The sequence below is a fragment of the Uranotaenia lowii genome, chromosome 2 (genome assembly GCF_029784155.1).
Source record: "Uranotaenia lowii strain MFRU-FL chromosome 2, ASM2978415v1, whole genome shotgun sequence".
NCBI lineage: Eukaryota > Metazoa > Arthropoda > Insecta > Diptera > Culicidae > Uranotaenia > Uranotaenia lowii.
The window spans coordinates 389,997,748-390,023,303 of NC_073692.1; the positions used below are offsets into that span (position 1 = coordinate 389,997,748).

The following is a 25,556-nucleotide window of genomic DNA, read 5'->3' on the forward strand; positions in this document are numbered from 1 at the left end:
ATAAGACAAAAATATTAGTTCAATGAAAGTTTATGAAAAAAATTAATAATATTTTCGCAGCTAACTGAAGAGCCGCAGCTTTACATCCAGCGAGCTGCAAGTTGCCGAGCATCGATCTAAAGTCTTAGAGGCTGTTTATGATTTTTGAAGACTTTAAGTATTTTTAAAAAGTTCTTTATCTGTAGAAACAGTAGTAATTTTTCAAAATATGTGTTTTTTTTTATTTATTTGGTTTTTAAAAAAGGGTTTGTGTGAATGTATCATTCAAAAATATCCACTACCAAGATAATTTGACTACATTTAGTGTTTTTTTTTTTCAAAACCATACTAAATATGCAGTACAGGGTTTTTTATCTTTGGAATCATGTGAAAAATTTCTAGTTCGCTCAAAATGAAAACGAAAAAATGGCCTCGTATCCAATTTTTTTAAAATATAGCATAATTAAAATAAAAACAGTGAAGTCTTAACATTAAAAAGCTTAGTTGTTACATTCATGGCCTTAGGCAAGGGGGAGGGGTTTGAAGGTTAACCCCCATGAGGGTCCAAAAATGCCAAGTGAAATGCTCTCCTCCAAACTGAAAGTTTCAAATTTTTAATCATGTTTTGATGAACGACTAAAATGATTCAAGAGTAACAATCTGGACTCAGAACTAAAACCAAAACCTAAACCAAAAAAAAACCTCGAAATTTTATCCCAGATCTACATCACTAATCGAAACTACATCACTAATCGAAATTTAGTCTCGAATATTTAATTTCAATAAGATAAGACTAAGCTTGCCAGATTGCCCTGATGTTGCCCGATTTTGTTCAGTTTATTATTTTTGCAGGTATATTTTTCAACAACTTTGTTATACGTTTCATATACATTATAGAAAGATCGTATAAAACTCGAAAAAACAGCATTTACCTACCAAAGTGGAGGCAATATACATACATATTTTCAACTTCTGGCTAAAGCGATAAGATTATACGATTTGGACGATATAGAACACCATATTCATACATACTGAAAAAATGCAAGAGAGCACCAGTTTTTTTCTCTCAACGCATGCGAACCGTTGCCAGCGACAATATTTTCTGCCTCTGTCATTGGGCAATTCTTGCAAATACACCATCTGATTTTTAACAATCTGGTTGCACTGCTGGTCGCAGAGAGAAAAACAAAGCTGTTCTCTCACTTGACCCACGCGGGAGAAAGCAAAGGAACGAAATCGTCTTCAAAATCTGCAAACATGGCGGACTTTATATCATATCTGATTTAAACCATTTAATACGACTTCGAGTAACAACTTTTACGACCTTTTACTTGCGTTAGCTGGAATTACGATTCGCAGTAACGATTTTTATGACTTGAGTTATCATTTTCAATGCGATTTCGTGTTTGCTGGGTTACCTAAGTCAAACAAAAATTTGGTTTTATTCATTTGAACTACGTATTTTGCCGTTTGCGTCTCAATTATTTTTAGCAAATTTTATCAAAATTAACATGAAACATTGAAACATGATTTCAAATTTACTCACGTAAAAAAAAGTTTCTCGAGTACTTTATTTCATAATTTTTATTGAAAAATTTGGATGATGGCGGATGTTGGGGAAAGTAACCCGAAATTGCACGGCTTAGATCTGGTAAGCTAAGTTTAGAACTATTCCGAATTTTTTGGTTTCAAAATTGCTTATAAACATAAAAACTCGATGTCTGTGATCAGATTTCGCATCATTTATTTAATATTTTCTTCTTGAAATCCAGTGTGGATAATCATTGAGAAAAAAAGCCTGTTTCGAGTCTTCGTTTCGAATTTGAAACTTCATCATTAATGCATTTTTATATTCGAAACTCATTATTTCGGAACTTGGAAGGAACTAAAATAAAATTACAGTTATTAAAACATGACAACTTTTCATTCTTTTGCAGAATTGAAACATAAGAAAATTTCATAATAATGATCCAGAATTGAAAAATTCAATAAAAATTACTGAACAAAGAATTCGTACTAGAAGCCAAAAATTCAGAAGTCTAAAAAAAGAGATTTCCTGTTGAAAGTTCTGATACAAATTTCGCTGTTTCGTCCAGAATCAAAGCAAATTATTATCTGGAACTTAGCTGAAAAAATCGATTGTAGGCTCGAAATCCAAATTTTGAACTGATGGTCAAAATATTGGTTTAATTTTTTTTTAAATATTCATAAGATTCGTTTTGTTCAATATATAAATAATGATAAATTTCATTGGTCAAAGAACTTATGCCTAAGCTGCAACCAAAAATTAAGCTGTTAAAACATTTTATTGGTTTGTCATTTAACATTATTTATATTGCAAAGTATTCAGAAACAAAGTTCCAAACTGAAATCTTAAATTTTTATCGAGGTTTCAAGCGTAGAAAATAAATCTGATTTGAACTTTTATGTAGGTTTCTTATTTTAATATCTGAATATTTTGTGATTGCTTATTCATTGCTAGTTAAAGTGTTTACATAGAAAAATCTCTTAAATTAATCTTTGAAAATCCATGGTTAATATTTTAATCCACATAATAAAAATTTGCAACTTCTTGGACTTAATTTCGAAAGCTATAAATAAATACCTAGCTTTTATTTAAAATCCTCCCTCCTATGAGAAAAGTTGATAGAATTTTTTCAGCACTCCTTAGGCCGGTCAAATCCGAGCAATTTCAGATAAAAAAAAATGGTATAATCCGGGCATATGATCTCTAAATTGACGACCATAAAACCGGGTAAAATCCGGGCAAATTTTGTCAAAACTAAAAAATTACTCAACGATAATGAAGGAAAAAAAATAATTTTTTTCCAAAACTCAACGACACATTTTAAATTATATTTTAGACTTCCAAAATACTTTTCAAGATCATTTTTATAAAATTTGCTAAAAAATTTCGTTTTGGAGGCATAAATTTAAAAAAGAAAAAATACAATTTATTTATTTTTGTTTGATTTGCCAAAAAAAAAGTGAATAAATCCGTTCAAAATCCATGCATTTTTGAATAAAATGCGGGCAACCACGCCGGGCCAGACTGTTCCCAAATTGTGTATTAAATATCCGAGCAAACCCGGATAAAACCGGGCAGTCTGCAACCTTAGCCATGAGCCGATTATCCCTTCGGCTCAGGGTACATTCAAAAAATCGTTTTTTCAAATAAAAATTGATGAGTTTTTGTAGATGATTGCTGATGCTGACAAAATACCTTAAAATGGCCTTGATTAAATCAGTCAGTTAGTCACTCAATGAGGGTCAATAAAGCAGACAGTCATCCAGTCATCCTGTCAGTAAATCTGTAATTCATCAAGTCAGTAAGTCAGTCAATCAAGCCTACAGATAGTCAGCTAGTCAATCACAATGCCAAATAAACAGTCAGTTGTTCAGTAAGTAAATCAGTCAGTTAGTTTGTCTGTTGATCAGTTTCCTCTAAACTTGTTTCTGTAATTATCTATCAGCTTTCATAAAGTCAGTCAACATTCCAAAAATACCTCAAATTGCGCGCAAAGGTTTTTCCCAGAACCACGTTATTCGCAAAAATCCCAAATCAACCATTAGGGATCGTAAATCCAAAAAATTGGCTTCCGCTGTTTCGTCGTTTATCGAGTAGGTACCTCGTAGCTAGTTTTGCGTGCATCGGATTTATTCTCCCGCCCATTCGTATCATCCCACCAAAAATTGTCATCCATGTGCGGGTTGGTGAGCCCACACATTTGTACGTTCTCATAAATCGTACCCGTATCGCATTCTTCAATCCCGGAATAGTCAGATTCGACTCTCTGGAGCCATCATCTGTGTGCAAGTGCACCTTCTCCTGTTTACCAGTCAGATCTGGCAACTCACCTGTTGTTTGTGCGAGAAACTTCCGGACCGTCCCAGGGTAGACGCTTTCAGGTTGGTCAGGTTTGTTTCCTTGGATTTTGACCCCGGCCCCAGCTGATGGAGATGAGCACCCGTTCCCGTTCCCGTTCCAGTTCCGGTTCCGTTTCTTTTCGGCAGAGTCGCATAGCTGGGTGGAGGTTCGTGACTGCTGCTGTTGGAACGTTTCAGTTTGTTGATGCTACAAGTTTTGCTGTTGCCGGGCGACGAGCTTGTTGGGACGACCGTAAGTGGGATATCTGCAATCGAAAACCGGGATCAGGAAGCGCAAGGATAAATATACTATAGCATACTACACATGCATGAGATTGGACACGTTTTTCAGGGGTTTTCTCCGTATATACTCTTTGTGCCATCATGATGGCATGAGTGCTATCAAATGTTGCTCTGTGAATGCAACGGATAAAATCCGAAGATTATGTTCTTGGAATCATTGAGTGAATCGGGTTTAATATTTGCATATCTTGTTTTTGGTAAGAGAAATGTTGAATGAAGAGCTGGATGAGTTTGATGAATTTTTGATATCGCTTTTTCATTTGAATTGAAAAAATTGGTTCTTAATCACGGTTGAAAGCTGTCAAACTCCTAAAAATAATGAAATTCCAAAAGGAGGTTTATTTCTCAAACTGATTTGATTTACAATACAGCAATTCAGCATTGCTGAAATATATTTGATTCTATTTTGTATGTATATTTTCCAATTAAAAAAAATCCTATAAAAACCTTTCCAAACCCCTGCCGGCTTTCTTGTTTCAATTTTTTCTTGTTTGTTTTCAACACAAACAGGTCTGCTTTTGAATATCATTTTAAAGATTTTAAACCACTATCATTGTGTAAATCCCAAAAAAAGTGAGTTCCAGCTTCTAAAACCTTATTCTAGAATTGACCCGTCCTCGTTGTTGTCTCAATCCGGTGAGTGACATTTGAAATAGAGCCTCTATCCCCAAAATCAACTGACTACTGACCTGCCTCATCCGGGCTGCCGATGCTGCCATTGTGCCGGGATCCATTGCCATCGGTAGCTCCACCACCGCCGCCGGTACTGGAACTTCCGGTACTCCCGGTAGCACTTCCAACACTGCCGCCGCCATGTTGCTGCTGGGATTTCCGCCTCCGCCGCCGGGATCGATCCCGTTGATAGTAAATGCCGGCAAAGATGAGCATATTCAGCAGCAGCAACAGACAACCGACTCCAACTGTCACTCCGAGGGCAGCCGTGTAGCTGTAGTTCGGGGGATGATTTTTCGATTCCGGAAGGATGGACAGACGAAAATCGGGTGGAAACGAGAACAAGAGAAAAGAACAGATTTATGGGTTGTTATCGGATTTGAGCGACAGGATCTGTGTGAGTCTCTGCTCCTAGAGGACCTCTCCTAGTATGCTTATCAGTTAGGGAGGTGAGTGGCATTAATCGAAACGAGAAAACTTCCTGCTCCGGATTTCCGGCTTCGCGAATAGTTAATTCCGTTTTTCGGAAGGTATGGCATTGTCAAGAATCTAGACTCTAGATGATTTTGTTAGTTACGGAAGTGTCTTCTTAGGAATTTATCTACCTTTGTTGAGGAGATGGATTATTTCAGCGATAAGGATCTCAGATGAAGGTTACCTTTACTTTCTGGAAGTTATTTATTTGTGTAAAAGTTTGAATAGTTCATTGAAAATTTCATTTGAATAAATTTCGTAAATCTATTGTAAAGTTTCAGGTATACTTCAGTTTGTTTTGCAATTTTTTTAGTCTCATCTCTTAAATGATACAGGTTCTAGTACCGCCATCTTGATTAGAGCTTCGCTGGAGTTTGACCAACTGTTGCTTTATCCCGGTGGTATAATAATCTCTGTTGTTGTTATTAACTTGCAAATAACATAAAATTAATAAATTTGTATGCCCATTCCGGAAAAAACAAAAAAAAAAAAATAAAAGAGACAATTTGTTCACAAATGATATAAGTTTACATTTAAGCAAAAAACGATTCACTCAAGGATGGTTTCAATTGTATTTTACATTCTAGGGATTCTTCAGGGAGCAGTAAAAATATTCCACGGCTTTGAAAAAACTTGTTGATTAAGTAAAGTTGAAAGATTAAACTTAACAAAAAATGTTTTACTTTTTACCGAGGTGAGTTTTCAAATGTACCCGAAAATTCTTTTTCTTTTGATCCCAGCTTCCTTTTCTGATCATTGTGGAATTATGTTAAAACTTGAAACTAATCAAGTCTCCTTCAATGTCGTGGGTATTGGAAGGTAAACAGCTCTATGTTCACAATCTGGAAGTGTGTGATCGTCTCCAAGAAAATATTCAAAACTGGAAAATGAAGCAATCTTACATAAGCGATAGGAATAGAATGTGGAATGAGGTAGCAAACTAAGACAATATTTAAACATGAAAGTTGGATTCTAAACAGCACGGTATCTAACGAAAAAGTTATTTCTATGGGAAATGGATGAATCATCGTTATTGGATATCAAACTAGTAAAATCGATATTAATGGAAATTAAAGCAAAAAGATTAAAACATTTTACAAATCATTTACACGAAAAAACTTTAGTTCAAAATGAATTAGTAAATATTTTAAAAATTTCAGCTCACATTAAACGTTTAGAATAGGGTGGTTTATTTAAATTGAAAGAATATTGTTTTACTTTTAAGCTTATTTAAAAACTGTTCGTCTTTGAATAATACTTAAAATGACCCAGTAAATATGTTAAAAATACAACTATCAGAAAATGATAATAATATGCAAATGAGGATTATATCGGAAGAGGAGTTAAAAACTGCCTTGTTAGGTTGCTCTAAATAGGGTCAGACGGTTTAACTGACGAGGTTTACATAAAAAACTACGACTCAATCATAAACAACTTGTTCCATTTTTTCAATTCAGTTTTAGGAAAAATAATAGAACCTGGTCAATCAGCTTATTTAAATTTAAATACATACATACATAAAGAATTTAAAAGATGTTAGACAAATCATAACAAAATCTGTAAAATAAAAAAGATTTAAGGGCTATTTGGTGAGTTAAGATCTAAAATAGGAAATAGATCGAGTAAATTATGGTTATCTTTGGGCAATATAAGAAAACTTAAAATTTTCTTTAATGAGCAACCAAATAGAAAAATAAGCAATTAAATAAAATTCTGTCGAAAACTTTCTCATGTCGAAATCTAGAGTATCTACCTTAATATCGGTAATTTAGCTAGCATTGTCTGTGACAAATGTAATGAAATGGAAATGAACGAACATAGAATTAAACTTTGCCCCAAATCGAAATGAATCTGGAACTGGTGTACTTCAGTTATTAAAAGTCGTAACAAAATAAGTTGTCAAGCTGAGAAGAAATTTTGTTTATCCCAGTTCAAAGAAAGTTAAAAAAATCTATGGCTTCATTATAGTTATTAACGGAATTTTTATCCTATAATATGAGGGAAGAATAACCTGATTTATATTTGTAAAAAAATTAGAGAACTGAGATGGAACAAAAGTAGATGCTAAAGAGTTCGAAAATAAGTTGAATATTTATTGTAAACTTTTATGAGTTGTGTTGCGAAAGCTGGAAGAGAAGAATAGAGCAAGTTGAAAAGATGAACTGTAAACACGAACAATTAGTTTCAAATAATAAAATTAAATAAAAAAGAGTTATCGATCGATTGATATATAGAAGAACTTACAGAGCAAGATTATTTAAAAAAAGACAGATCGATTAAAAATGGAAATTTGTTCATATCAAAAAATGCTATTGAAAAGTTAGTCAAAACTTTTTCAAAAGGCGAAGAAAACTTTTACAGAGAAAAACAAAACGTCCGATACAAATGAAAAAAAAAAAAAAACAATTTTTTCAACGCCCAATTTTATCATAATTTTTAAAGATTAACTTCTTCTAGAAACCACAATTGCTTTATCTATTTAGCTATAAGTTACATGAACTTTTAAAATATAACCATAGAATTAATCAATACCATAAATATGGTGAAATCAATAATAATACCGGCGATAAAAAATCATAAGAAAATTATTTTATTTTAATTTTTATCAGTTTATTTATATTACAAACAAACTACCCGAACTTAATTTGAATATAACTTGTAAAATTTATCTCTACAAAATACCAAAAACTCGCACTAAACCCAGTCATGCATCAAGGCGTGAAAAGAAAAAAAAATTAAGAAAGAAATCAAAATTTTTTACTAATTTTTCAATGCAAAAGATAATAAAAATCTGTCAAAATTTATCAAATAGGCTTGGATTTATCTGATAAAAATTTGTGTGATATGTTTCTTAAAAAAATTAAATGAATTTTGAGGTTTAAAAAAAATTAATTTCTATAATTTTGTCAATTTTTTTATTTTTTAAATCTTTTCAGTTTTGTGTGTGCCATTTTTGGTACAAATTCGTACGTTTTTCACATTTTTTGTCATAGTTCTCCCATTCAAGTGTCATTTTAAATAATGCCATAATTGAGTCATTTCAAAGTCATTTTTGTTTCATAGTGTGTCATTGTTGTTTAATTTTTAAATTAATTTCATTTGGTGTTTTTTCGTCATATTTCAATTTGTTTTTTTCATTTTTAGTAAATTTGACTACGTAACAGCATTATCTTGGTGTCATATATGAGAATTTTTTTACAATTCGGTTTTTAAGTCATTTTGGATGGCATTTGGTGTCATTTTTCTTAAATATTTGTTTCATTCTTTTTCGATTTTGTGTCATTTCTCTGTCATTTCGTTATTTGTCATTTGTTGAATGCAATGATTTAGCAGTGGTTTTGGTTTTGAAATGAGATACCATTTATTCATTTCTGTTCCTTACAAGCTAACTTAGACCTATAGCGATAACAATCTTATCGCTTAACCTAGGTAATTCCCAACTCTGAATCATTGCTTAAATACTATCATATTCTGGGCTAACCACACAGAATAAACTGCCAACACTGCAGGGTAACTCATAACCACTAGCTGTGTTGGTTGAGTTTAGCGTGCATAATGACAACATTTATATTGTTGTCATCATCATTGACCATCATTAACTGTCAACCGCTATTGTTCTCAATATGCGAATTGACGAAAGAGATCGAAACCAAAACAATCGGTTTTGGTTTTATTCGAATGTGGCCGCGAATCATCGAGTCCGGAAAACCGTAAGTATAAACATCATTCAAGAATAATTCTTGTGCCATTTTTGTAATTTTCCAGTGGTATTTTTGTGTTTCTTTTGAGCCATTTTCATGTCATGTTATTTTGGTGTAAATTTAGTCAAAATTTGCTTTATTTTGTTGTGTCATGTTTGCCAATTTCTTCATACTATTTTTTTCATAGTTTATACATATCTTTTGAATTGTTTTTTTTTCTTTCTTGTGTCATTTAACTTCTAATTGAGTGTTATTAACACACAACATATTACAGGACACGACACATAACGTTCTTGCTTTACGGAAAAAGGATATAAAGTTACCTTTTTGTCGACCGGTTTCGGGCTCGATGTTGCCCACCTACAGGACGATGTCCGACTGATTACACAAAGGATAATTACAGCTCCAGTTTCATACTTGATGTAGTATTCGTCTAACGCAATAGGCATTATGCGGATTTTTTGTTGATCAGGTTGAAGAGAGGTGAAATGATCGGCGGCTCGTCTTCGTTCATCAACGGTTTTTCGGCGGTGCTGATGAACATCGACTCCCAAGTGGGAATGAATAAACCTATAGGTTTAAAATCCCAAAAAAAAAATCGACTCCCAAGCATTCAGATGTGATGTTTTTCGTACAAACTTCCTAAATTTGACCTTTTTCCAATCGACGGAATGGTCAAACTCTGTTGTGTGGGCGGCAACACTCGATTCATTAATTCTCCCATTCTTAACGGCATTTTTGTGTTCTTTGAGACGGACTTTGAATTTACGACGAGTTTGATCAATATAAATAGACGGGCAGCTGCTGCATGGAATTTCGTAAATTCCAGATCTATCCTCCTCAGGAATCTTGTCTTTAAGCGATACTAGACGATCCTTGAGGGTGTTTCCACTCTTGTATGCAGTTTTTAGACCATGCTGCAGAAGAATCTGGCTGATTCCGTTAGTCAATTTTGGATAAACGCTAGACTAACTCTTTGCGATTCTTCTTTATCCGGTATAATTGTTGTTGCATCACTTCGGTGCTTTTTTCGGGCGTGCTTGTGAAGAATTTTTCATTTTTTTTTGTGAAGAATTATTCACAATTCCTCCATCAATAATTTTTAGCTTCTAGTCTTCAAACTCAGGCTTTTCCATTGAAATATGCTACAGCCCGAAAAAAGCACCGAAGTGATGCAACAACACTTACACCGGATAAAGAAGAATCGCAAAGAGTTAGTCTACCGGTTTATCCAAAAGCATGGTCTAAAAACTGCAGCATGGTCTAAAAACTGCATACAAGAGTGGAAACACCCTCAAGGATCGTCTAGTATCGCTTAAAGACAAGATTCCTGAGGAGGATATATCTGGAATTTAGGAAATTCCATGCAGCAGCTACCCGTTGAGAATGGGAGAATTAATGAATCGAGTGTTGCCGCCCACACAACAGAGTTTGACCATTCCGTCGATTGGAAAAAGGTCAAATTTAGGAAGTTTGTACGAAAAACATCACATCTGAATGCTTGGGAGTCGATATTCACCAGCACTGCCGAAAAACCGTTGATGAACGAAGACAAGCCACCGATCATTTCACCTCTCTTCAACCTGATCAACCAAAAATCCGCATAATGCCAATTGCGTTAGACGAGTACTACATCAAGTATGAAACTGGAGCTGTAATTATCCTATGTGTAATCAGTCGGACATCGTCCTGTAGATGGGCAACATCGAGCCCGAAACCGGTCGACAAAAAGGTAACTTTATATCCTTTTTCCGTAAAGCAAGAACGTTATGTGTCGTGTCCTGTAATACGTCGTGTGGTATGTCATTCTGGTGTTATTAGAATTTTGTTTTGGTTTTTATAATTATCGTGATTTATTTTTTGTCATTTTTAAGTCTTTTCGGAGTTATTTGTGTCATTTTTATTTTCGTTTTTTGTGTATTTTTGTATTATTCCGGTTACTTTCGGTGATATTTTGTTTTATTTTTGCAAGTGTTTTGTAATAGTTTTGTTGCCATTTTTGTTATTCACTGTTCCTATTTTTAATCAAATTGTTATTTTACGAAAATTCCTCAATCATTTTTTCACATATAATTTCGGTAATTTTAAATGTTTCTACTGTAAAATTTTCTTTAAAAAAAATCAAAGAGATCAGATGTTGCTGACACCTTTTGAATACAGCATATTTAGAAGCGTAGTAAACAGGCGATCAATAGATGATGGAAAACATCACAACAAATAACAAAAATCGTAAATGAGGGTTAGAAAAGTGTGAGCTGTGAAACGTTGATTTATTAACAAAATAGAGTTTTGCTTAAAAAAGTGAATTAATTGAAGTATTTTTATCATAGTTTATATGTAATTCGGGTAAGGTACACCGGGGTAAGTGTGGACGGTTTTTAGTATAGATCCACTTAAAAAAATCATTAAAAATCAGCAGTGGATCAATTTTGATAAAATTGCGTTCAAAGTGATGCAAAACACGTTGTTTACAAACGCTGAATAGATGAGCATGACAGACGCAAAGTGAGAAAAAATATCTCGTAAATTGATATGGACTGCTGGTGTTTTCACTTATTCCATTTTCTGGGGTAAGTGTGACCGGTAGATTTTCCCTTTCATTTCTCAGGAAAATTTCAACAAATTTGTGCTTTCTTGGTTGAATACGTTATTATCTTGCTCGAACCGTCCAGAATTTTGGAAAAAGTTCTTGCTAGTATTAGTAAGGCATCTTTCAATGATATTAAAGCTTAGTTCTTTTAGAAATGGGACAGTTAAGAATGCATGTATTTCAAAAACCATTCGTTTGATCTTAATACTTTCTATGAAGGAAATGAAAGTAATCTTATAATAATTCATGAAAAAATTCGGAAAAAAATATTTATCGTTTTTTGTAAAAAAAATCCACTTTATTCTTGGTACCTCCCATCGGTCGACGCACACTTTTTTCATTCATGATGTTGATCAGTTTATCTAACATATACCTCGTCAAATCTGTATTCTAGGTGACTGCATCCTCCTCCTTCAATTTTTGCTACTTTGCGATCTAATAATTCTACTTCATAAGAAACTGAGGGCAATTTAGTGGATTCAGCTGTTTCGAAATTAACAAAACTTGATTATTTTTGAGCCACTTGAAAGCGTTTTTAATGGAATTTCTGCTGGTAAAAACTGACAATAATGAACAAAACCATCATGGGATTGAACTTTAAATATAATCAGTGAGTACAGATCGTAGGTTGCGAAGGGTACATACAAATTACTCTATAAAGGCTTTCAAAAACACCGAAAACCAAAGTATTCGTTTTGAAAATTGTTGTTTTTTTTTTTCACAGATGCAAAATTTTGGAAAATCATCTTATTATATACAAAACAACCAGCAAATACATACTTTAATATGCTCGGGACCTTGCCACAAGCAGAAATGGTGTAGGATTCAAACGCAGGAATTTGTCAGAAATATGGTGTTTCAAAAGTTTTGTCGTTCATCAGAAATCATTTGTTCCATAGCCTTGGTACCGGCTATACAGTTTATGAGCTCTAAAACTAGCAAAAAATTGTCGTTTGAGGTTAGGTTTGAATGAATCATTACTAGGCAACATTTTCAGCTCATCGAAGAGAAATTTGTTGGACATTTCAGCGATCTACCCTTAGTTTTTACTTATTCAAAATTAAAAATGCTGGTATGAGCCTTGACTTCCCTGATGACCTTTAACCGTAATTGCTGATCATGTACTTCTCTCCAATGCTTAATTTAAACTTTGTAGACATTTTTGACAGTGTTTGCATACTTTTCCACCCCTCACACACAGTAATTCTTTGAATAACCAACTGTTTTGTCAGCTATCAATTTGATAATGGTGGATTTTGAAGGAAACTGTGCAAAATAATTTTTTTCTTTTTTTTTGCATTGTAATAATCTAAAAAACGCGTATATTTTAAATTTTGAAACAAATAGAACGGATAGTATATTTTACAGGCACCAAAATACTGTAAAAAGGTTAAATGTCCGATTGCTAGTAAGCAAGCTATTAGCAAAAGAAAGTGTCCCATTTCTAAAAGAACTAAGCTTTATTTGAGTTATTTATGTCGCCACATACGATATCCGATTTTATCTAAAATATATACTTTTTTCAGAACAAACTCAACTTTTCATGATCCGAATGCCAAATATTGCTAAATCGTATTGGATGAAGGAGAGAAATTGAAAAAATGTGTTAAAATCAAGTCTGAATAAAGACGTCCACACTTACCCCAGGTAAGGTTTATAGATTTTTTTTTGTTTTTTTGCAAATAAACTCTTTTTTCTTCATTTTTAACCGCCGCTTCTTTTGCTAATTTGTTGTTTCAAATGTAAGAATTGTTACAATGTAGAGTTTTCCGTCAAAAGCCAGCTAATTTACGAAAAATTTGCAATTCAAAAAGGTGCATATCAACTCGACATCGTAGTAAAAAAAAATAGAAAATTAGCAATAAGTCGTTGTATACATCCGCTTTTGTCAGAATTGTATTTTTTTCAGTTATTGTATAGATTACAAGTGAATTAAACATTCAACATTGAAAGTTTGTAAAAATAGTGCACAGTATTGTTTGAATAGCCATAGTATACACTTACCCCAGTGTACCCTATTAAAAAAAACCACTAGTGAGTAGAAACTGGAAAGACAATTTGGAGGTTAGCAGGAGTTCTGCGTCAAGAAATCCGTATCAATTGTAGTAGAATTTCAACCTTAGTATTTATTAGTTACCCGCTTAAATAGTATGGAAAATCACACAATATTTGCCCTGATATAAAAAAAAACAGGAATTAGTGCGTTATGTAAGTATCATCAATGTGATCAAGTCAAGGATGTATTCCAATTCATAACGAATGCTTATAAGATGTCATCTTATTCTGCAGCATTTTTCAGTAGATGAAAACAGTTGTCAGAACGTGCCAGCAACAGAAACAGGAAAAACAAAAGGGTGATACGGTCATAATTTGGTCAAGGGAAAACGCGTGTAAATCGGTGAAATCGTTTATTTAAAAAATCAAATTAAATTTCTTTTTCAAGTGCAATTAGTATAAAATTCAGGAAAAATATTCAGTTAGGCTTCCGCTTTTCCAAATCCGAATTACCGGGCCTTACGCTTAACCCCTGCCATCAGATTTTGTACAGCCACCTTGTCCATCTCCTTCGCCGCAGAAAGCTAGTTTGCCTTGAACAGTTTTTTTTTTTTGGTTTTCTTTAGGTTCCGCTTGACAAAAGCCCAGTATTTCTCAATTGGCGTGTTGGGAGGGTTCTTGTCCTTGGGAACCACCTGCACGTTGTTGGCGGCGTATCACTCCATGGCCTTTTACCGTAATGGCCAGATACCAAATCCGGCCAAAACAGTACGGAACAACCGTGTTTCTTCAGGAAAGGCAGCAGACGTTTATTCAAATACTATTTCACGTAAATTTCTTGGTTGACAGTCCCGGAAGCTATGAAAATGCTGCTTTTCAAGCCACAAGTACAGATGGCTTGCCAAACCAGATATTTCCTCACGAACTTTGACAGTTTCATGTGCTTGAAAATATCTGCTACCTTTCCCCTTCCTTTTGCCGTATAAAACTCCTGTCCCGGAAGCTGCTTGTAGTCGGCTTTGACGTAGGTTTCGTCGTCTATTTTTTTTCCTTTTTTTTAATGACGCAGTCAAACTTCGTCAGCATCGTCGTGTACAGCCTCCGGGATCACGCTTTGGCCGTCGTATTTTGTTTATCATCGCGATTTAGAGTCACTACCTTCTTGTAAGCCGATAGTCCGGCTCGTTTTTTAGCTCGATGCACGGTTGTAGACGATACACCCAGCATATTTGCGGCATCTCGGAGAGAGATGATAGGGTTTCGCTTGAAACTACCGGCAACTCTCTTTGTCGTCTCAGCGGTTTCCGGTTTTCGATTTCCCCCCGATCCAGACTTCCTGGCTTTCGATAAACGTTCCCCAAACACTTTTATTACATTTGTTAAGGTTGATTTTGCAACTTTTAGCAATTTTGCCAGCTTTGCGTGCGAGTAGCTCGGATTTTCGCGATGCGCGAGCAAAATTTTGATACGCCCGCTTTTCTTCCTTGGACGGCATTTTGACATCTGAAGAGTGAATTCCAAAATCAAAATAGGAGCAACATTCTACACACACACACACACACACCTTCAAAATGAGGAGTGTTCAGGTTTTTCAAATGCAAAATTGAAAGAAATACGTCAAATTGATATTGACCAAATTTTGACCGTATCACCCTTTGTTATAAATTTTTCTTTTTTCGAAACGAGCAAAAAGAAGATTTTGATATAAAAGCTATTTCTGAATAAGATTTTAATATATTGTTGAGATGTATTAGACTAACAATTTTGATATGCTCTCCTGATCGAATGCTTGGTATTAAAATCCCTGGAAGGCTATACATACATCATCGTCCCTCATGCCGATAGAAATATTTTTTCCTGAAAACAACTTCCCAATTCGTGAACCGTAAAAATCGAACGGTAAACTCGCACTTCAATCCACCCACACTAGCTTAGTTAGTAACCTACCTGTAATAATGACGGTTTGCCAACTTCTCGAGCAGCTCCTCCTCTTCTTCCTCGGTCAACGCCCCTCCATCGCCGCCATTGGCCTCCTGCAGCACCTCCCCTATCGTCGGATCTGGAGTGCACTCGGTTCCGTAGGATTCCAGGCGCGATTCCTGGGCATCGTTAATGATACTTCCGCCTGCTCCGACGCCACCCCCAAACATCCGGGGCCGGCTGAAGGACTCTGCCCGGACTGAGCCTGTCAACAAAAAAAAAACGGGAAAAGTAGAGAAACCATGAGCTCATGTCGTCGTCGTTACCGGATTAGAAAGTTTGCATTATGCCGGGGAACGTTTCACCTACAAACCCACAATTTTAACATTCGCTTTCAACTTTTGCCAACTCTCCTTCTCAGTTGAGTTGACGCAGATTTTTTTCTTTCTCTATCTCTGTGGCTGTTTGTATATGAGAAACTGACTGACTTTACTGGATGTTCCCTCGGGGTTAAAAGGACCCCTTCTCCATGCTGTGCATAGATTATTTCTATCCCTCATTTCCACTAGCCATAGTCGCAGGAGATAACGGAGGAAAAACGGGGAGGGATCTCTGTCTCCAGTTGAACTTTTTTAATTTAATGCAAATTTAAACATGGGAATGCACATTCAACACTCACTGGCGGGCTTCATGATGCGCTGTGCTGTGGCCTTTCATAATATTGCGGAGGCTTTTGGGACGGACTTTCACATTTTGACCCACATTTTTGACTATGATGATGATGATGATGGCGGTGATGATGATAGGTTCCAGGGGCCTATAATTTAACTCCCAACCGGGACAGATTGTCCTAGCCAGCGAGAGAGAGGAGAACAACACAGTCAACTTCATCCGGGAGGTTTGTTTTTCTGAGTGACACCGTAGTTGATGGATGTTATGCGGGATGTTATGGGGGCTTTATATTCATTAAAATTGTTTTATTTCTTTCCCATACACCTGAGGATCACTAAATTCAAAATTATTTGCTTTATACTGTAAAATTTTCAAATGAGTCATAAACATATTATCATTTCTGATGTGCATTGCAAAAAGTTTGTTTTTTTTAATAAAAAAATATTCATGTTATCAAAATGCTTCAAATTCTAAAAATAATTCTATTGGCTAATTAGTTTGAAAATATTTTCAATTGATTCCCTAAATTCCTGTTACAAGTTCAAAAGTATGATTATTAGACCGCTGCAAGCTTTGTATGGAAATTTCAAATTCCTAAATTTTTACACCTCCCATAACGTTTTTATGATTGTTTTTGCTGCCAGAAATAGCTATAAAAACTTTGGAAGCGATTCATTCAGTCCTGAATTAACGCAACGAGTTTTATTTTGTATGGAAATTTGTATGGGAAAACAAAGTTTTCCACTCAAAAATTACCAGAGATGTACTGAAAGTAAAACAATACTCCAACTTTGAATAAAAAAAAAAAATCCTTGTTTCATGCAGTACAATTCATGTGAACAAAGCACAATCCGAACTTGTACCCCAGAAAAGTTTTTCGATGTTATACAAAAATATCGATATTATTTTTTTTAATTTTTGCGTTGTTGACTGGTTATTTGAAAGCTGTGTAACCGTAGTGTGGAAATAAAAAATTTCAAAAACATTTCCAGAGAATTTATTTATTTATTTTACCTTTTGAAAAACATGTCATGCAATTTTTAACAGCTCTAGCAAGCAAAGTCTGCTATTTGAAATGGTTTTAACTTTTTTCATGAAATTCTTAGCTGCTTGTTGTGCTGAAGCTTAAAAATAGTCAAACCCAAAGACCGACTTCATTTCAAGCTGATTTGAATATTCTGGATGATTCCATACACATTTCCATACGAAATTGAAACGCGTTGCGCAGGAAACAACCAAATCATCTCAAATTTTACAAAGATTTTTGATGACCCGAAAGGCATAGAAAAAACATTTGGTAGCAAAAAGTTATTTTTTGCACCAGTCTTATGATTATCCTTTTATAGTTTTAGATTTTTTTTTCGGCAAACCTTTGTTTGTTAATAATTTTTTCGAGTGGATAAGAAACTACTTTTCTGGTCTGCAGGAAACTTGCTTGGTTATTTTTCAAGTCAATCGTCATCAACGCCAATCGTCTCCAACACTTGAATATAACACACGCTGGAATATGTTAAACCATTGATGATTGAAAAATAAACATAATCCAAGTTTTCTTGGGTTAACTCGATTTATGCGTTTTCAGTATGAACTCATAAAGAGTGATTTCAATAAAAATTTGCACTATGGTTGTTTTTTAAACGTGTTTAAATAGTAGATGAATGAGAAAGAAGATTTCCACAATTAATTTGTTATTTTCAAAATATTTCGATCGAAATTGCTGATAGATATTAATTTTTTAAAATTCCAAAATTCTTTTACAAAATATATCCTTTAATCGATGATTTCCTTTGGGCCTTTCGATAGTTTCCACCGATTGGGCCATTCCTTGATGCAATAGGCCGGGGAAGGCAGGGCACACGGCTTTGCATCCGGATCGCATTAGACCTCGTACTTCAGGGTAGTTAGACGACATTCTACAGCAATATCTTGTTGGTACCGTATTACTTTGAGCAACAGTAAATTTTTTCACATTATCATCAATAACTCAGTCTATAGTTTGAATTTTTGAAAGCTGTTTTCTACGTTTGAAAGCTTTTAAATTGAATATCAAATATGCAAAATTTGGTTTGTTTTCGAAGTTTTTTTCTGTTAGAAAATTAAAATATTAAAATCAAAAAATATCTATTTTTTCCAAGGCTCGCATATAAACAGCTCTCCTGAGGTTACCAAAAAGAATTTAGAAGCAAACAGGTTATTGAATGTTAAAGAACAACATTTTTTCTTGTATATGTATACTTATAGTGTAATTTTTATAGTTATTAAATGATAAACTGTTTATATTCAAAAATTAATAACATTTTTCAAGAGTAAGCCTATCAAATGGTTTAATTTGAAGAAAAAATGGAAATAGAAATAGTGAGTTAAAAAGCAAGGTAAAAATGATAAACCAGCATTTATAAATACTATGAAGGTGTTTTGTATTCTTTATAACCAAGAAAACTCTGTAACCCCAAAGCATTAAATTCTGAACAGAGACGAAATCGATTTTTAAATCAAATTTTAAGTAGTTTTATAAATTTCTGAAACCATGTTTTACGTCCATAGGAGTCCAGTACTGGTTTTAAAAATATGAAACATGCCACAGTCTCCTTAACAGAAAAAAATATTCGAAAAATATTGAAAAAAGTGATCAATATTACCCTGGATTACGGTACATCATGATTCCAGGACTAATGTCTAGATAGCTACCGTAGCGAAGATATTGAGAAACCCTTCACAAGGTCCGTATACAAGTTGCTTAATCTTAAACTATTGTCCTGTAACTTTCTTTCTGGGCTTTAAGTTCGCCTCAAACTTCAAAGACTTGGTTTAACACGAAGGATAAACAAAGTTTTTGTAAGAGGATAAAGGATCTGATGATTTTATCAAGGAATTAGAAAATTGGTGTCGTTTACGAGTTTCAATGAAATCTCAATTTCTACTGATCCCATTTCAATGTGATTTGGCTTATACTTACGAATTTAATAATCTCGTCAATTGCAAAAAGTTGTTAACTCTACTCAGCAGAATCAAGGACAGAGTCGAAAAAGAAAACAGATAGTCGAGCTGCGATTTCAAACATAACGATTTTATCTTCAAGTCATTTCATTACTGAATTTTACCCATTATTATCATTATGACCGTGAACTCATAAAACGGTTACAATTCAAAAATTCATTGTGATTGAAAAATAACAATTTCAGGAGTTCTTTTATCAATACTAATTACTTATCCTTTGATAATAAAAAAAATCGTTATAAGGCTATGATCATTTAGTATCCGGGCACTTTATTTCGTTAATTGAGCTCGGGTTTGCAAAACTTTAGTAGCGTTGTGTTGGTTATGAAAAGGACTATCTTGCCTATTTTTGATAGATTTTTAAGTTAACGTGTGTTTGAGATATTTACGATGCAAAAAGACATTGTAAAAATAATTTTGCACAAATTTGCTCCTTTTACGCATGTTGAGCCTCGAAAATTCTTCATTGTTGACTTGAAAGCTCATAAACTGTTGTTTTTTCTGATTTTTTTTCGGTTAAAATGGTTAAGAAGTATAAGGAGCCACACTAGGATGCTCACGAAGTTCAAACTAAGCATCGTAGTGGAACCCTAGATCTTAAATATGGTAAAAAGTTTATGGTTATTGGGGATAACTGAATGCAGACTCCTTAAATAATGCAAAAAATCCATTTCCGTGCGGGCAAAAAGAGTTGCCTGTCTAGTAGACACCATGCAAATAACTAATAATGATAAGTCCCAAAGATCGCAATCTGTGCATCCGGTTTTTACGCAATATGACAGATGTGTTCTGATGGACATAAATCAAATCAAATTCTTCGAGATGCCTACTCATGAAAAGGTTCAAACACGATTCCAATTGCTTTTCTCAGGTGAATTTGTGTAAAATATCATGATTTTGCAAAGGTCTTGCTTCTGTGGTAGAAAAAAATAAATCAATACATGACTGAAAAAAGTGTGCAAAGACAAAAAAGAGATTTTATGAAAAAAATAGAGTATTTCTTTTAATCGTTGATAATTATTTTTTATATTTTTACATAAAATGTCAGATTTACACCTTCATTTCACTCATAAAAAGTTTTTCGATCAAATGAATAGTTTTTAAAATAGACACGCTTAAAACTGCCCGGATACTAAATGATCATAGCCTTATATCATTAAAAACTTTATGCTGCTATGAAATGGCTTTCAGCCTTCATTTAATTTGTATTTCTTGATCTTCTTAAAAAGAGTTTTTAATGAATTGCACAAGGCCACAATTCGCATTTTTCTGAAGAGAGAATAATGAGCTTACTTTAATAAAATTTGGTGCCCTTAAACTTTTTGGAAAAGGTCCAAATTATAACTTTTAAATATGAAAAAAAAACAATAAAGGTTTTCATCAACTTTGTCAATAATTGCAAGTTATTTTGAATTCCACGAAAACCAATATAAAGGAGTTATAAATTTTCTCAATATTGAAAAGTAATAAATATTAAGCAAATTTTGTGGAAGTAATAAATAAATTGAATTTTGGATATTTTTTAAAGAATAATAAATTTATTTTTCAGACTTCAACTAATTTTTTTAAATAAAATTTTTTAATACTGTAGAATTCAACTTTTTCAGATCATTTATCGTCATAATCATCATCATAAACAAAATTATTTCCCTTGATTGAATAAAGCATAATAAACAAATTTGAATTTGGTTGTGTTTTTCATGAAAATTTGTTAGTTCATCAGTTATTAATGATTGTTCTTACTTAAAACTGATTCGTTTTGAAACATATAATCTTCATTACATCAAAAAGAGAGGCGATAGACAAAATCTGAAAAGAAATCGATTTCAGTCCCTTGAGTTATCAATTTAATTAGATAAAAATATTTTAAAAAGGTAAGACGTTTTGATACAAATTTTTTTTTATAAATATTTATTCTTATCGTTTTTATTTGTATATTATGATGTTTAAATTTGTGAAGATATTAATCACCAATAACAAACGGCGAACAAAAAAAAATGGAAAAATTCAATAGATACAAAAATGAGCAAGTAAAAATTAATTACAATCATTTTTATCATATACCTATCATAAAATTGTTCCTCATAAAACAATTTTTTATTTTATAACCTTAAAATGATCTTACTAAAAGAACATAATTTTAAACGATAGGGTCGATAAATCAAATTAACATTTTACTTTCATTTTCCTTTTAATTTACTAAATTTTATTTTATAGTTTTTAAATTTTCAGTTTAAATTAAATATTTTTTCTTAGGTTTGCCTTTGTATTTATACTCTGAATTTAAGTGTTCTGAAAACATTACCTTGGCAGCCTCTAAATCTTTATTTTTATTAGGAAAAACTTAGGGTCTTGCTTTTGTACTTTCATAAACTTAAATTGACAACGACATAACATTTATAGTCAAAAATTTTGAACTTAAATTGCGCTGGAAAATTTATAAACGTTGCATTTGTTTTTATTCTTTTTAATTCTCTCATTTTTAATCGATCATGATTTTTTAATAATTGGAAAAAATCTTCGAAGAAGCTTATTTTGAGCTTCATTTTAATGGGTAATGTAAACTAATAAATATTTGCATCGTGTTCTCAATATTGACAACAAAACTTGAAATTCATTATTTTTATTCATATCTGTATCGTATTTGATCATTCCATAAATCACCCATTTCTCAACCTGTTATGACAGTAATGAGATATTGAACATGTTTTTTTTTCAATATATAAAGTTTTAAGTGATAACCTCAATAAGCCACGACCTTTTGTATTTAGCCTTTTATCTCAATAACTGGAAAAATAATATTCAAAATAAAGATTTTTATCTCTTATTGTGATCCCTGGTACTCTTGCAATAATTTTTTTCTCTATCAATTAACATTCAATCATCATCTTTGTGTTTTAAATGAATTGTCTAAAGTTTGAAAGAATATTATTTTTCTTATCAAAAATTCACATTTCAAATCAAGATCGAATAATATTTTAAATTCAAAATGATACAGATGAATTTTTATCAACTTTTCAATTGAAAAAATAGAAACGAAATTTTATTTAAAATAATTATTAAAAAACCTTTATAATTAATTTTTAAACAAAATTAATCATGGTTAATTTGTTACCGGATCTGAAATTTATATCAGAGCTCATATTCAATTGGTTTTCATACCTGATGTTATGTTTTATGTATTCTTTTTCTGTGCACTGATTCTCATGTTCAAAGTTTAGAGTTCTGCTTTTATTCGAAATATTTATTCGCATTCGTTTTTCTGATATTTCGATTATATTGACTTTAAATTTCTAGTTTAGAATAATTATCATCTTGTTGAATAATTTATTTACAACTAGCTGACCCGGTGTGACTACACCTTCTTGAATTGATGAAAATTTAACAAAAGATGTTTTTCTTGTTTTCCTAAATATTTTTTTCTGTTTTCAAACCTGTCATGAAATTTGTTTTCCAATCTATATTTTGTATCTAAAAATAAAACACTGTATTTATTATTTTATAAGTTTCTAAATTCTGCCACAATAAATGTTTAACTTGTATTAAAATCCTCTCCCGACCCATCTTTGGTTCCATTTGCTTGATCAATCAGGAAAAACGTTTCTAGTAGCCCAATAGACTGAGTCGATTTGGGATCATTTTTGAATTTCTCAAACCCTGGGGTCTTAAAAGCTTCGTTTTGGTTCAAAACTGATTCATGATTTTATGCAAAATTTTTAAGGTACGTTTACATGATTAAATCTGAACTCATAGGTTTGTATAGGAAAATTGAATATATTAAACAGAAAAATAAACATCATTTTTGTTTGTCCTGTGGAACCCATCCTGCCAATGGTTTTTGTGCCAATCTATAAATTCTCGTTAAATTTACTCATGTTTACGTTACTTAAAAAATCTGCAAAAAATCATGGATGAGTTTTGAACCAAAACGAAGCTTTTACGACCCCAGGGTTTGAGAAATTAAAAAATGACCCCAAATTGGCTCTGTCTAGTGGTCCAATCCCTTTATGAAAAACTTGCTCGATCATTTCTCGTATTATTAAAAAAAAAATAAGTGTGTACCCCTCTCTCTTTTCAAGCATTCTGTTGAAAAGAAAGGCCTTGAAAGCCTTTAACTTTTATTTCCATATAATTTCCTACGACAAATTTGACCCCATTTGCTTAAAATGTTATCGAGTTAGGCAAAAACATTATGAGAGCCTTCCTCTTCCCTATGCATCTCCCCACTGGAGGGTTTCCGGATAAACTCATATCCCATATCCCAAAAACCCTCCTCTACTTAAGTTTGTTTCTTTTGTATAACTAACTGTATAGATATGTAACAAAAATGTATGAACCTCGCGGCTCCTCTTCCTATCTCATTCAATGGAAGAAGGAAAGGGTCCCATAAAATTATAAAAACATTAATCGTATCAAAATACAATCCCATACCAAATTCGGTGCCTTTCGACTGATGAAGTCTCGATATCTTTACAAAAACTGTTGTGGCCCCTTTTGTTTTCTTATTTGTTTACTGGGATCAGCGAAGGGTCTCAAACAACCAAAGAGTCTGTTTCCGTATCCAAATATCCTCCCATGCCCAATTCAGTTCCATTCGCTCAATTATTTCACCAGTTATCCAAAAAATTGTGTGGGAGCTCCCTTCCTATTTATGTTTCTCTAATAAAAGGTGGGAAGAGCTTTCAACCATCTTGGGAAAATTTCGTTCATCGAAATACCCTGACATGCCACATTTGATTCCCCTCGCTTGATCAAGTATCAAGTATTGCAAATTTTGTATGGGCCTCCTCCTCTCTCCCTGCCCCTCTTTCAATGCAAATCGGGAGGAATTTCGAGCAATCGTAGAACCTTTTCCCATATTAATTTTTTTTTTCAGATGGGGAAAGAGTCCACTACAACCATTTAATTGATTACCCCGCGTTACTATTTTGAATTTGCTATGTTACATGACACCCCTGCACTATTGGTTGAAGTTACAGTTGTTTACCTGTAGCACTACGAGTACACACATATCTAGGTTGGACCTCCAAGTGCAATCCAAGTTCCCTTGAAAAGATCCATCCACATGCATGTGCTGCATCATTGAGGCGTACAATTCCAAGGTATACCCGGCTAGCATTTCTCTAATGCTTAAACCGCCATCCTTCATCATACTATGTGTGCCAGGTTATTTCACGACCGGGTTTCGATCTCATGACCTTTTGATTAGGAGACAAGAATGCTATCCTCTAGGCCTCGATCTGCTGGCATAACATCTAAATATCCTCCCAAGCCAATTTGGTTCCATTTGCTTGAATGGAATTTGAATCAGGGATTGAAAATTAGTCTCATTTGAGCGAGCTTCATAGCTCATTTTTTCCATAGCTCCGCTTACAAAGCAATCGACGAAGCTCCTATCGTTTTTGTCTCCGGAGCTTCGTATTGCTAAGCTCTTATTTGGAAGAAACCTTAGCTCTTTTTTTGGCTTGTGAGCTCGTTAGCTCATGCCTCCAGAGGAGCTTGAGCTTGTTGACTCAACCAATTCAAATTTGTTGAGCTTGTTTTTACTGCTGCTGTTCGAGAATTAACTAAAAAAGGGCTTGTCGCATGGATTTTTAAAATCAATGTTGGACGGTTTTAAAAACTAGTAAAAGTTACCAGTATTAGAGGATTATTAAAATCAATGTTAGAGAGTTCTAGTCAGGCTTCCGAAAAGTACTGCCGAACGACAGTATTCTTGCGAACGTCGCACATCCACTCCGGTGAAAGCTTTCCGAATATTTCTTCCCCGACAGTTTTAAAAGGCGCATTCGTGCTATGTACAACGACGCCTTGGTTTACCTCATGCGAAAGTTTGCTCGTGGATATGATAGCCTTTAAAGCTCCGTGACAGTTTTGGGGAAATCTTCGTGACAGTTTTCAATGCGTTAAACTTCGCATGACAGTACTGCTAATAACGTCCGACTGTAGCCGAGATTCGCATTGGATCATCATCGGCTCACGCTCGGGTCGATTTAATTTAGAATTAACGAACTTCTGCTTGAAGCTCAAGCTCAAGCTAGCTACTGCGGCTGGCTATCCTTACGTTATTAGTTGGTCGACACGCATTGATGCGTGTTGTTTTCCAGCCTGATATTGGATGTCGTTTATGAATAATAAAGTTCAAGGTTTTAGATTTCAAATTGAAATATGCGATTTCTGATTTCAGATACAAATTCGGATTTCAGATTCATACTTCAGATCAAGATTTTAGATTCCAATTCGGATTTCAGATTCAAGTTTAGGATTTAAATTTCAGATTCAGCTTTGCAGACTCAGATTTCAGATTTAAATTTAGGGATCAAATATGAGATTCAGATTTCAGATTCAGATCAAGATTTTAGAAACGGATTTCAGATTCAGATTTC

General features: G+C 33.6%; 1 protein-coding gene across 3 annotated transcripts in view; it reads right to left on the minus strand.

Annotated features, from left to right (window-relative positions):
* LOC129741865 (neuroligin-4, X-linked-like) overlaps positions 1-25,556 on the minus strand; it is an 862,824-nt gene that overhangs the window by 46,406 nt on the left and 790,862 nt on the right. For all 3 annotated transcript variants that reach the window (XM_055733675.1, XM_055733676.1, XM_055733677.1), the window contains 3 exons: positions 15,529-15,766; positions 4,839-5,095; positions 3,838-4,112 (listed from right to left, as the gene is read on the minus strand). In XM_055733675.1, coding sequence (XP_055589650.1) covers positions 3,838-4,112; positions 4,839-5,095; positions 15,529-15,766 — 770 coding nt within the window. The remainder of the gene's footprint in view (positions 1-3,837; positions 4,113-4,838; positions 5,096-15,528; positions 15,767-25,556) is intronic.